The sequence below is a fragment of the Hippopotamus amphibius genome, chromosome 4 (genome assembly GCF_030028045.1).
Source record: "Hippopotamus amphibius kiboko isolate mHipAmp2 chromosome 4, mHipAmp2.hap2, whole genome shotgun sequence".
Lineage (NCBI taxonomy): Eukaryota > Metazoa > Chordata > Mammalia > Artiodactyla > Hippopotamidae > Hippopotamus > Hippopotamus amphibius.
In genome coordinates this window covers 105,451,821-105,465,622 of record NC_080189.1, presented here as the reverse complement: position 1 = coordinate 105,465,622, position 13,802 = coordinate 105,451,821, and the positions used below count along the sequence as shown (strand labels likewise).

At 51.5% G+C, this 13,802-nt stretch overlaps 1 protein-coding gene across 1 annotated transcript in view; it reads left to right on the top strand.

The window, feature by feature from the left end:
• Nucleotides 1-846: 846 nt before the first annotated feature.
• The window catches only part of VWC2 (von Willebrand factor C domain containing 2), a 119,128-nt gene continuing 106,172 nt past the window's right edge, over nucleotides 847-13,802 (top strand). Inside the window, exons 1-2 of the mRNA XM_057732973.1 lie at nucleotides 847-1,172; nucleotides 2,398-3,199. Coding sequence (XP_057588956.1) covers nucleotides 2,501-3,199 — 699 coding nt within the window. The 5' untranslated portion in view covers nucleotides 847-1,172; nucleotides 2,398-2,500. The remainder of the gene's footprint in view (nucleotides 1,173-2,397; nucleotides 3,200-13,802) is intronic.

The window sequence follows — 13,802 nt, the reverse complement described above, 5'->3', positions numbered from 1 at the left end:
CAGGAAAAGCAGCACGTCCATTGACGACGATCAAAGAGTAAAATCAAGTCTGAACCACACAGGCGTCTGCTTGACAGTTTAGCATTCCAGCGAAGTTTACCCGAAGCGTTTCTATTCGGTGACAGGAGAGCTGTGGACAGGAGAGGGGAGACAGGGGAGAGTGATCGACAGAGAGTCAGAAAGTACGCAGAACGGATTTTTATGAGTTTCTGACTCTTACACGCCTATACCTCCGGGTTTCTGAATGTAAGGAGGGAAAAAAAAAAAAAAAAAAAAACCTCCCGACAGGCTGCTAAGCTAACACGGCCTTCGAATTCCAAATTGATCACAGTTTGGTTTTGGTTTTTCAACAGTGGCAAGACCAAGCTGTCCGCAGGGAGGAAAGCCAGAGGGGGCCAATTAGGAAGGAAGGAATTAAAAGGAAGAATAAAGGCAAGGAAGAAGCCCAGATGAAAGGTCCAGCGGAGGGTGAGTGACGAGGCAGGAGGATGGCAGCCGGCGGCGGAGGTGGGGAGGCGGCTGCGCGGGAGGCTGACAGGTGGGTCTCGGGCGGGGAAGGGGGCGGGTGGGCGGGAGGTCCTCCAACCCCTGGGCAGCGCCGGCCGCCGCGGCGACGCCTCCCGAACCGGGGCTGCGGAGGAGGGGCGGGGAGCGCGCGGGGCGGGAGGCGGCTGCGGCAGGGGAGGCGGGAGGCGGGCGCGCGGGCTCCTACTCCGGCCTCGGTGCCACTAGCCCGCCTGCCGCGCTCCGGGCGTCTCTTCTGCCTCCGACGCGCCGCGGATACACCAGCCTCCAGGCTGCCTGGCCCGAGGAGCCTCCCGCGCCTGCCAGAGGAGAGGAGTGAGGCCGAGCCAGGGCGCCCCCGGAGCGCAATTTTCGCGGAGACGCTGGGACCAGACCAGAGGATGAGCCGCGGAGAGCGGCGCGGGTACTGACGCCAGTTGGGGCCACGGCTCCAGGCCGCCGGCGGCACGATGAGCCGGCCCTCGGAGACGCCCTAGCCGGGTGCACGCGCCGGGCGGAGCGCGCAGGTGGGGCTGCGCTCTCCGCGGTGCGCCCCTCGCAGGGCCACGCCGGCCGGAGGATGGGCGCCGGCGCTCCGGGGCCGCGCCCGCCGCTGCTGCCCCCGCGTCTGCCGCGAGCCCGGCGTCCGGCCGGCGCCCTGCGCTCATGTATGTAGGCTGGGCGCCCGCCCGGGGAGTGAGGGTGCATGTTGGGTGTTCGCGCCCGGGGCGCCCTTCCGCCTCCCTACTGCTCGGGAGGAGCCCCCCCAAACCCCAAGTTTGTACATATGGGTGATCGCCCGGGCTGAGGTCCACTGGGCCGGGGCTGGGGGTGAGCAGAGGGCACGGACGATGCCAGCCTATTGGAGGGGGGTGGGGATGAGGGGGAGGGAGCTACCCCGGGGCGCGCTGAATTGAGGGCCGGGGGAGTTGGAGGGCTTGGTGGAGAGAAGCTGGGTGACCAGCAACCTGAGGCGTCTAGGGTTCGGTCGGCCCCTTTGGGCGGCACAAAGTTTGGGAACCAGAGATTTTCGGAGACAGGCAGAGTGAGCGGGGCTCGCCCCCGCCCTGCGGCCTCGACCCCCAGCCTCCGCCACCGCACACCTTAGTGCTGCTGGGCCCTCCTGCTCCACCTCCATGATCCCCTCCTGGGTCGAAGAAATTAGGGGACTGAGCGCTGCGGCCCACGCAGGGGTCTCTGGTCGGCGCCCCGAGTCGCTGAGCGGCTGCCGGGGTGCCCGATGGCGGAGCGAAGCCTCCGGAAGCACCGACCTGCAGCCGGGAACGGGGGGCGGCCTGGGGATAGTCAGGGACCTTCTTCCGGGCAACAGGGCCTGGGGACGAGGGCGGGCAAGGGGCGTCTGCGCCCCGCACTGGTGGCGTTTGAAAAGTTGTTAGGATGAACCCTCAGGTCCTGGGAGCTTTCTTACCCACCCGCCCCCGCCCTTCTTCCGCAAACCCCCTGGTGCAAGCGAGGAAGGGTTTCCCGCTTATTTTCTTGCACGGTCGTCAGTGTGCACTCCACTGCGGAACTCTCCACTTAGCAACCTTTAGGGAAGTGTGGCGGGACCTGGAGAGGAGCGCGGGGCTGCGTCCGAGCCTGGCAGGAGGCGCGGGCCCGGCTCGCTGCATTCCCGCCGCTCCCCCACCCGCTGATCACGACGACACGGGGAACACTGCAGGCCAGTGTTTTTCTGGGACTCGCTTCCGTGTCCGTGCCCACAGTCTGGGATGTGCAGGATCCCGGGCCGTGTCCCGGCGCCGGGCATGCCGCCCCTGCCCGCGGGGTCCCGCGCGTCCACCTCGGGAGTCGCCCGGCCGGGCGGCGCGGGGCCGGGTGGGGGTCGGGCGCGCGCGGGCCGCGGGGCTCAGCTGTGCTGCTTTCTCTCCGCAGGGACGGCGGCTCCAGGCTGGCGGCGGCGCGCCCCCGGGCTGTGAATGCGACTGGCCCCTCCGCCGCGCTCCCCGCCCGCCCGGCCGCCGGGACGCGGTAGGGGATGCCCAGCTCCACTGCGATGGCAGTTGGCGCGCTGTCCAGTTCCCTCCTGCTCACCTGCTGCCTGATGGTGGCTCTGTGCAGCCCGAGCATCCCTCTAGAGAAGCTGGCCCAGGCGCCCGGGCGGCCCGGCCAGGAGAAGCGCGAGCACGCATCTCGGGACGGCCCGGGGCGGGTGAGCGAGCTCGGGCGCCCGGCGAGGGACGAGGGTGGCGGCGGCCGGGACTGGAAGGGCAAGGGCGGCCGCGGGCTGGCCGGCCGGGAGGCGTGGAGCAAGCAGAAGCAGGCCTGGGCCGCCCAGAGCGCGGGCGCCGGTGCCGGGGACCTGCAGGGGCGGCCCCGCGGGGACACCCCGCACGAAGAGCCCCCGGCCGCCGCCGCCGCCCAGGACGCGGCGGGCCTGGACCCGGAGCCCACGCCTGAGCCGCCAGAGGAGTACGCTTACCCGGACTACCGGGGCAAGGGCTGCGTGGACGAGAGCGGCTTCGTGTACGCGATCGGGGAGAAGTTCGCGCCGGGCCCCTCGGCCTGCCCGTGCCTGTGCACAGAGGAGGGGCCGCTGTGCGCGCAGCCCGAGTGCCCGCGGCTGCACCCACGCTGCATCCACGTCGACACGAGCCAGTGCTGCCCGCAGTGCAAGGAGAGGAAGAACTACTGCGAGTTCCGGGGCAAGACCTACCAGACCCTGGAGGAGTTCGTGGTAAGAGGCGAGCGCCCGGGCGACTTTGCACGTCCCAGGAGAGGGCGAGCCGGCTCTGCGCCCCCACTCTGGAGAAGAGGCGCTCTGGGGTTCTCAGAGGTGGACGGCGCTGTGCCCGCGTCCCCTCAGCACGGCCCCTCCTTTTCAGTGCAGAGGTAACTTTTGAAAGCCCCGGGCCCAGTCCACGTGCATTCGCTTGGTCTTCGCTGTAAAAGGGTTTCCTCAGAGTGAATCCCGCGACACTGAAGCGAGCATAGCCGGAGCAGAAGCACTGGCTGTACTTTTAAGCTTAATTGGCTGCTCCCTAGTTTAAAGTGTTGCTGCTGAAATGCTCACCCTGTTTTCAAACACAGGGCAATTTACCGTACCATTTGGGATGTATTCTTCACCTAATAGCTCATTAAGGGAGGCTATTCATGTAAATAAGCCATTTCCCTAGATTATGTGCTGGGTATTAGGCAGATGCCCTAGAAATTGAAAGAAAAAAATGCTTGCTCATTGGATGTCAAAGCATAGTCGACGGCAAAAACAAGAAGTCCAAGTTACGGTTAAAAATGATTTTATTTTAGGTGAATACTGGTAATATTAGTAGCACTATTTCCTGAATGCCTACTGTATGCCAGGCTCCAGGTTGCATTTTTCACCTATATTAACTTAGTTAAATAAACCTCAATCCACACTATAGAGTTGATGGACAAGAGGAAACAGAATATTTTTAAAAGATGTCGAAGGCAACACAGCTGTTAAGTAGCAGATTCATGTGTCAAGCATGTTTTTACCCCCTACACTCTTATTTGAACCAAAAGCCGCTGGCATGGATGGAAATGCACCCAGTGCTTGTGCTGGCGGGGGTGAACTCCCCCCGAAAGCCCCGCTTCTTCACTAGTCGGCCTGGGAGACGGCCGCATGGCCACTCATTCCAGCCCCCCAGAGTCGGCTCCGCCTCTGGACTGCCTGTACTTGGCCAGTTGACTTGGCATGCCAGAGGTTTCCTAGGCAGCAGAGGGCATCTTGGGACCTCCAGCCCCCAAAGCTGAGCAAGGAGGCAGGTGGGGAGGAATCCTTCAGGGTTCCCCAGATCTACAGATTCAGAATGTGCCCAGGATGTGACAGTGTGCAGTGAATTTTAGGAATGAATTCCCCAGGGTTGTAGAAACATCAATATAAAGCCAAGAAGGACAGATCTATAGGTAATGTAGAAAGTGCAGAGATGCTGGGATTTGGTCAGGAAAGAAGAGTTTCCATTCTGGTTTTGCCATTAATTGACCGCATGACAGGAACAAAGCACATCTCCCCTCCTCCTTCTTTTTCCTCATCTGTAAGGTAAGGGCCAGCCATTCCTTAAGGTTTCTTGGAGTTCTAACAACCTGACACCCAGGGTCCTTCTCCAGGCAAACCTGTTTAAGACAGTTCTTGGTTTCAGCCCTTCGGAGAAACAGACAACTTTGATGAGAACCTCATAGGAACCAGGCCCTGGCCACACAACAGAAGTGAGTCAGGAACCCTGCCCTTATAATGCTCCCGGAGGACCAGGCAGCCGGGAAGATGCCTCCCCACATGTTTTGGGGTGCAACCCGGAAGTGCAGAAGCAAAGTTGGCCATGAGAGCCGATGGAACCCAGAGGAACAGCTTTCCGTGTTGGCCTGGGGTGAGGCTGTAGCCAAATGATTCTCTGGAGTTTTAAGTTCATAAGAAAATCTAACTGTTTCAAGATCAAAGATGGGAAGTTAGTTTTTAATTAATAATATTTATTGTTTGCACTGTGTGTAGTTCCATAGTCATTTCTTATGTGTCCCATGAGGTAGGCTGAGGAACTACTAGCATTGTGATCTCAGAAGCCAAAACACATCCCAGAGCAGCCATCACAGTAGAAGGAAGAATTCAAACTTCTGTTTTTGTTATTCATTGCTAAGTGCTAGATGCCATGAAGCTGCCTGTGTGTATGGGGCGGGGGGGGGGGGGGGGGGGGCGGGGGGGGCGGGGGGGAATCTCATGTTGGATTGTTTTCATTTTTTTAAGCTCTTTATTGGAGTATAATTGCTTTACACTGTCGTGCCAGTTTCTGCTGTACAACTGGATTCTTATTTTCAAAAACTGGTGCATGAGTAGAATGTGTCTCCCACTGTGCAGATGGGAGATGACAGCAACTAAAGGGAGTTTGGAAAGATTATAATCTCAGTAAGAATTAAAATACCAATAAAGCTATTTTTAGGATAGTAAGTGCATCTTCCACCTTCAAGTGATACTTCATTCTTAACTTTCATCCAGTCATTACCAGCTGCTAGGATGACACGTGCATGAGGGTTGCACAGCTGCTACAAAATTTTCATTGTATTTGTGCTCCTAGCATAGGTACAACTACATAACTGTTTCATTGTATATATCGTGCTTGTTCCTTTCAGTTAGCATTGGAACATTTCTAGGCATTTCCCTAACTTAGTGTGGCTTTGCGCAAGTCTCCTTCCATGAACAAAAGAGGGTGCAGGACTTTGTGGAGGGTGTTGGGAGGATGAGTGTAGAGGGGTGTAGGGTCAGCTGTGATTCCGAGGGGTTTGTGGGGCATGACTGCTCCCGAGCCTGCTCTGGGTCCTGTGGGCTTCCAGGAGATCCACTGGGGCCTGCAGTTTGCATGGCACAGAGTATTGAATACATGGAAAACGGAAAAGGAAAGCATTTTACATCTGAAGTGCTTTGCGCATCTTTGAAAAAGTAAACGTAATTCATTGGGGGTTGTGGTACCATAGCATCATGCGTGGAATACTGTTGACTATGGCCAGGTGAAAGGCAGGCTGGTTTTGGTTTTCTTTCCTTGGGAGGCACACAAGAGCTTAGGCAGTCTATTCTCTGCTCTCTGAGATGGAGGAGGTTACTGATGGAGGCTGGGAGCTCCAGTGCAGGCCTGAGAAGGTGGAACCCCAGATCCTTGTGCCTTTGATGCTGATGGATGGGCCCGTGGCCTGGACAGAGCGTGTCTTCTCCCCTCCCTGCACTTCTCTGTCCTGGGTGTGTGTCTGCAGGCCCTGTGCCCCGTGCACAGTGAGGCCAAACTAAAACATCAGAGTTCCAGCGGGAGGAGAAAGGTTTATTTACTGCAGGGCCATGCAAGGAGAACAGCTGAGTCACGCTCCAAAGACCCTATAAGTTTCAGGGAAGAAGGTTTTATAGGTAAAATCTGGGGGGTGGGGTTTATGGTGTGTAACCTCTTCTGATTGGTTGGTGGTGAGGTCACAGGGCAGTGCTCCAGGGATCTGGTGCGCAGTCTGAAGTCACCACCGTCCACCAGCGCAGGGGCCTTAGTTCCTGCAGAAGAGCTCAGAGGTCTGTATCAGATATCTGTGCACATCCACCAGGAGGAACCAGAGGGGCTCCATCCTGCACTGTTGTTTCTTTCTGCATTTCCTCACTCCCCCAGTTAGTAACTGTTTGAATCTGCCCTTTGGAATTCAGGGAGTCTTGGAGGCTGAAACGTTTTTCCTACAAACAAGAAGTAGAAAACTCTGAAGGGCTTTTGTACTTGGGAGGGCTCCACGCAGTCCTGCTCGGTTTCACTCTGTAGTTAAGTCCTGTCTTTCCCCTCCTTTCCAAGGCTCTTCATACTCACATTCCTTATAGCCTGGTAGATCTCGGGCAGATGTCCACAGAAGACCTCACTCTTCAATGAAATACCATTAAACTGCTAATAACAATTAGAGTAGTACTCTCATGCCTTCAGGGATATTTGCAATTTCATCTGTATATCCAAAAAAAACATAGTTACTAGTAGAATGTCCTCCACTGCCTCTCAAATTATACCAAGTGTCCTGTTCTTACACCAGCAGGCCTCCAACTTTGAGTAAGGAAACTAGTCTATTGGCTTATATTTTTTATACATGAACGCTATTTCACGTGCTCTCTGCTTCCTTGGGCGTGCAATTTGCATAACAAAGAACCGAAGACCCAGTGGCTTAAACAGCAAAAACTTATAGCTTCACAGCTCTGGAGTCTGGAAGTCCGAGATCCACATGTGGGCAGGGCTGTTTCCTCCTAAGGCCTCTCTCCTTGGGGTGTAGAGGGCCGCCTTCTCGCTCTGTCCTCACATGGCCGTCCCTCTGTGTGTGTCTGCAACCTGATCTCCTCTTCCTATTAGGACACGCTCATGTTGGATTAGCGCCCACTCATATGACCTTATTTTACCTTAATTACCTCTATAAAGACCTTGTCTCTAAATACAGTCACATTCTGAGGTACTGGGTTTAGGCTTCAACATCTGAGTCTGGGTGGGTACACACAACCCGGCCTGTAATATAGGGTCAGTGACCAGAGTTGACCTCGTAGGCCTGGGTTCAAGGAGGTGTAGGGAATGCTGTGGGCAAGGACATATCAGCAAGTACGATTGGAAGAAAGAATTTGTAGAGAAGGTACAGAGTGATGGGTAAGACACAGAATGCCTGGTAAAGGTAGTTAAACTGCCCACCCAGGGCACAGTGATTTGGTGTCTGTTCCATTCTGAGCTCGGCTTTAGGGCTTATTATGCTACTTACTTATGTCAGTGGGTCCTCGTGTCATACGTATGAGAACCACCATACAGGCCAGCAGCAAGTCAAATATGAAATTAAAAAATGATTCCATTTCGAGTAGAAAAGGAATTTGTTCCCCTCCTGAGAACCCGGATTTCTGGGGAACTGTGACGACAGAAATGGGTCTGCAAGCTTGTTTCCGTGTTTCGTAGAACCTGATGGAATGTATACGACTCCCCGAGATAAGGCCACACAGGAGAACTGAAATTTCACTTTGCTTTTGGTTGGGATGATACCAGTTCTGTGTGTCCACGCTGGTTATCAGAGCCGATCAGGAGCTCTGACTGGCAATTGTATACGTCCTTGAAGAAGAGGAGAAAATGAATTATGAATATGCGCTGCTTGCTTGGCTGTCTTTCAAAGCATGGGGACTATTGACAGAAGATCAGGGAACGAGATAGTCACAGGTGAGGTGATTTGGGACCACTGAGTCACAAGCCTCTCCTGTGGCCTCACCAGCTGACTTGTTGCAAAATCTCCTTTCTAGAAGTTCGTTAATGAAAAACAACGTACATGAAACTTGGAATCAAAAGTGCCATCTCAATAGATATCTACTGCAATTATGGCAAAGTGCCAATAAGGAAAAAGACACAATTCTCCGTATTTTTCACTCTAATAGTATTTATATTCTTTCAGCTGATGTTACTTAAACCAAAACAATATCATTATTTTCTTTTGCTAAAGACAATAAATTAAGTTGTGTAAAGTTGATGTTTTTTCTGTAAGTCAGTTTTATATGTGTACTGTTGCTACCACTGATTTTGTTTTGGTTTCTAGTAAGATTTGGCAAATTCTGGACTATTTAATTTCTGCCTTTCTGTCTCAAGCCATTTAAATAGTAACAATTTTTTTTTAAAAAAAGGACAGTCCATATGGTTTCTCTAGATCTTTCAGATGCGTCCCTAACTCAGGTGGGGGAAACCCAAGGCGACTGACTGCTTATCTACACACTCCACAAAATACTTGATCTGCACATGTAATGAGATCGACACTATAAAAGTTCCCACAGGACATTTGGTCCTATCCAAAACTTCCATGAAACCTCTGGTCCGTAAGATGTTTGATCTATGCCAAAAGGTCCTTGGTATTTGCAGGACCATTTGGTCTGGTCTAAAACTTTCATAAGACATTTGGTCCACACCGAAAGGTCCCTGAAGCAACATGCATGGACCTAGAGACTATCATACTAAGTGAAGTAAGTCAGACAGAGAAAGACAAACATCATATGATATCACTTATGTGTGGAATCTAAAAAAAATGATAAATGAACTTACTTACAGAAGAGAAATACATTCACAGACAGAAAAACTTATGGTTACCAAAGGAGAAAGTTGGGGGTGGGGAGTGGAGAGGGGATAAATTAGGAGTTTGGGATTAAAAGATACACACAGGGAACCTATGCTATACAGTAATAACCTATAATAGTAAAGAATCTGAAAAAGAATATATATATATATATATATATATATATATATATATATATATATAAAACTGAATCACTTTGCTGTACACCAGAAACTAACGCAACATTGTAAATGAACTCTACTTCATCAAAAAAGAGAAAAGGTCCTTGATATTTAGTCTTGTCCAAAACCATTTGGCATGGACTTTTTGGACAGGACCGAATGTCAAGGACCTTTTGGCGTGGAACAAATGTCATGGAAGTTTTGGACAGGACCAATATCCGCTAACCTAAAAGTTTAGTCTTTTGTGATAGGAAGAAGGAGACCAACATTTATCCAGTGCTTATATATTTTATACATGGGGGGAAGGGTGGTTTACACAACAGACTGATGAGTTGGTGGTATTTTTTTTTTTCATCATAAAGGAGAGAAAACTAAGGTTCAAAACAGTTAAGTAACTTGACCAAAGTCATCAAGCTAGTGACAGGGGAGCCAAGACTTGAGTCCTGGTCTGTTGGACACTTCCTTCCAACTCTGCCTCCTTATCTTCCTGATACGTGGGGATAGAGGGGCATTTTGTGTGTGGCTGGGAGAATTTCTGGTACGTGGAGAAGGAAAGACTTATACTGGCCTGGTCAACGCTGAAAGGATTTGGTTGTGTTTATGTGGATTTATGTTATATTTCACTCCGGCCATCGAGGACAAAATGTATATCCGGCCTTCAGAGTATGAAATCTTGAGTTGTAGGGAGAATAGAAGCACTGATCCCAGGAGCTCCCTGAGGTCAAGGGGCCAGGTTCCAGCAGGTAGTGGACTGGGCACCAGATCTTGAGGCCACCAGGCCCACGGGGTTGGGGCTCAGCCTGATGGCCCGATAGCCAGCTCCGGCCCAGGGAGGTGCTCTGCTTGGCTCACGGCACATCAGACGTTTGTGTGACTAGAGCAGACAAGTGAGAGGTTCGCACAGATACTCCGATTGGCATTTTGTTGTGAGAACGGGGTGAGCCTCAGGTGGCAGCCATCTGCCGGGACCGGGCGGCTCCTTGAGAAGCGCACTGGCTCCCCTGCTGACCACCTGCCCCCTTGGCGTGACTCACCCGGGGTCCTGCAGCACGTGGCTTTGTCACGCTCTCTGTTCACAAGTGGGGAAATGTCACCATAGAAAACGGGTATCTTCCTCAAGATCAGACAAGCCAGCCAGCATTCAGAGGAGGCTCAGAGACCCTGGGCATGCTCTCCAGTCCTGTCCTTCAGTTGGAGCAGACAGTCAGTTTTCAGAACTTTGAGGACAGAATCCTTACCCTCTGAAGATGCAAGCCCTTGTTCTGGTTCATCCCTCTGCCTGTGGACGACACTCAGAGCCTCCTCATTAGCTGGTGGAAAAACACAGACAGCATCCTGCTTGTCTCTCACTTAAGAAGGAAATGAGAGAGATGAGAACCTGCGGAGCTCTGTGCAAACAACAGAGCAAAAATCTGCTGCTCTTGTGGGCTGGTGGGGGGGTGTGCATCTCAGGAGCGATCCTGCCCCCAGCGCAGCGCTTCGTCTCCAAGAAGATGGCGCGTGAAGGTCCTCACTATTAGGGAGTGACTCTAGGGGCCTGTGTTTTCCCAGAAATATTTCCTTCTCAGATCTGATATGTCCCAACTGAAAACTCATGCTTGCATTTATTTATTCAAAAATGCTATTTGCAGGCATTGGGCTTGGTCCTAGAGATACAGTGACAAACCGTTGGATCCCTGCAATCAAGGGGCAGTGACCCTATAAAGAGTGATGTGCCCAGAGGTCAGTCGGGGGGGCGGGGGGGGCATCTGCAGAGTAGGCAGGTGGAGGCCACTTATCTAGACCCCAGTGCTTTTAATAGTTTGTCTTTAAATGACAGAGGAATCCTGGGGCAGATTTCTAGGGAAAAGACCAGAGCCCATTTCAAATAGCGCAGCTGTGAGCTTGAGTAAAGGATACGGTTTTCCGCTCAAGTCTGCATCCCCTTTAGCCATCCTTTATGGCACGGCTCTGACCACGTAGCCGGAAATCCTTCTTGCTGCTTATCTGTTCCAAGGCTGAGATCCTGCCAGCTGGATCTCACTTCTCCTTCTATTTCTGTCGGGCACTGGGGTGCGGCCAGGACAGAGAGTGCCTTTCGAATGGATGCAGAAAAGGATGATGTCAGGCATCTGCGCGTGGCCCTGCTAGCTCTCTGGGAAGCCCTAGGACCCTAGAAAGGCATAGGGATGGAAAATTAAGATGCCGTTTGTCTCTGCACATTTCCCCTCATGGCAGAGATGATTTTGCCTGGGAATATGGAAGACTCATAGCCTGAAAACCCACCACTTACAAAACTCATGAACTCCTGGATCTTATACAATAAAACACATCTTCTTAAAAGCAGAGCAGAAATGGCCAAAATAAAAAAAAGAGAGAGAGAGAGAGAGAAAGAGAGAAATTATTCCCTAGAGGTGGACATCTGAATCCGGAGAGGAGAGTCAGCCTTTCAGGGGTGGCTGTCTGACGGCATCCATTGATGCTGGGGGCCTGGAGCCTTGGTACCCATGGCCAGGCTGGGACACGTGACAAGTCCAGGGCCCCAGGTAGAGAGAGTCAGATGAGGGTGTGTCTCATAAAAGCAGGCTCCCCGGAAGAGCCTGTCCTGCAAGAGGGCAGTGTAGGCACACCCCCTGGGTGACCTCAGCACTGGGCAGAGCTGGAGGCTTCTCTCTCAGCAGTTGCATGTGCCCTGCTGTGGGCGTGGAGCCCATAGTCATGCTTCCCTGAGCGTTGTAGATAATCCACATGGAATATTCTTATTTAAAGAGGCCCCAGGCTGGCAGTGCAAACAGGTATCTGACAGAGGCAAATACTCTCTGGACTCAGAAAATCCCCACAAATAAGGTTCCAAGGAATGTGATGTCCACATAACAATTACACACCAGAAGAAAGAGCATCCGAAACAAGAGTCGACAGAGACAGAAGTGGTCAGATCAGACCCAGATGTTGGGATACAAGTGAGAGCAGTTTTTATGCACAGAGGAATAAACATGGGAATCAAATGGATGGGTAAACAACATCAGTGTATCCAAAGTACTCATCAGCTTTGGAAAGGAATCAGACAGAGCCTGTATAAAGGAATGATACAGTAATTAGAACTAATCTTCCAAGCGGAGAGTTTGACAAGGTGATTGATGCAGATTGTGAGATGATTTAGTGAACCTGGGGATAGATTTGAAAAAATTGCCCAGAGTGAAACACAGGTGCACAGATGGAACTTAGGAAAGACATAGGTTGGTACATGGAGGAGAGAGAAGGTCTAACATACATCCAAGTTGAATTTTGAAAGAGGTAGGAGAGAACGTGGGGAAAATGAAGAGATAGTGTCAGAGACCTTCTGGTTGAAAGACCCCTATTTCCTGATTCAGGAATCCCAGGGAATCTAAAGAAAGATATATTATATATACATATATATACATATACATATAAAATATTATATATACATATATATAAAATATTACATATGTATAATATTATACATGTGAAGCCACACCTAGTGAGACTGCAGAACTCCAGAGAGAAAGGAAACATTTTAAGAGGGACCACAGGGAAAAGACTTTACCTGCAAAATAACAGTAACTAGGCTGACCACTGACATCTTGTCAAGAATAGAAAACCCAAAGCTGTAGGAGAACATCTTTAAAGAACAAAGAGAAAATAAGTGTTAATTTAATTTATGTATCCAGCAAAACTGTCTTTCAGGAATTAGCCTGAACAAAAATATTTTCCAACAAAAACAGAGCACATACTACCAAAAAACATTTACTAAAAGAACTTCCAGATGCAATGGAAAGGTTGAAATCCAGGAAGAAGGACAGGATCCTAGAAGCAGAGGCACAGAGTTAAGAAAGAAGGGATTAAACCCCCTGGTTCACTGAACTGTAGATCAGTAGTTCTCAACTGGGGGCACATTGTCCCGCTGGGGCGCTTTGGCCATGTGTGCAGGCATTTGTTGTTGTGGTAACTGGGGTGGGCGGAGGCATTGACATCTGGTAGGCAGAGGCCAGACAGGCTGTCGGAGTCCTACAGGGTTCAGAACAGCCTAACAACCAGTGTCAAGGGTGCTGTGGCCGAGAACCCCGAATGCGGATTACAAAAGGGGTGGCCCTCCAGGGTGGTGACAGCTGAGCTGGAGGAGCTGATGTTTCTATGCCTCGCAGGGGTTGGTGTGCCCTGCACTGAATTTTAACTTGTCAATTTTATCCTTCAACGGGAGATGTCATTAATTACAACTTTTAAATGTTCTTGGAGAAAGATGATTGCTGGGGGGCCAGTAAAGCTTTAGACCAAATCCTGAAGTAGGTGAACATTTTCAAAGACCACTTTTACTGTCCAAGGCTGCAGGTCAGAGGTGGCACCAAGCTCCAGTTGGCCATGGCCAACTGTTCTGCCCTTCCTGGAAGAAAATTCAGACCACTTCTAAGCAATATGCCCCTCTGCCTCTGAGGCAGCTCAGAAATAAAGAGTAACACACACTCTACCAGCCAGGTTGGCCCTTCTGTGTCATGTCTTTGCTTTTGTCATAGGTTGACACACACTTATTTATCTATCTCCCTGGTCCAACTTTAAAAACAATTTCTTACTTACGTTTTACTTTTT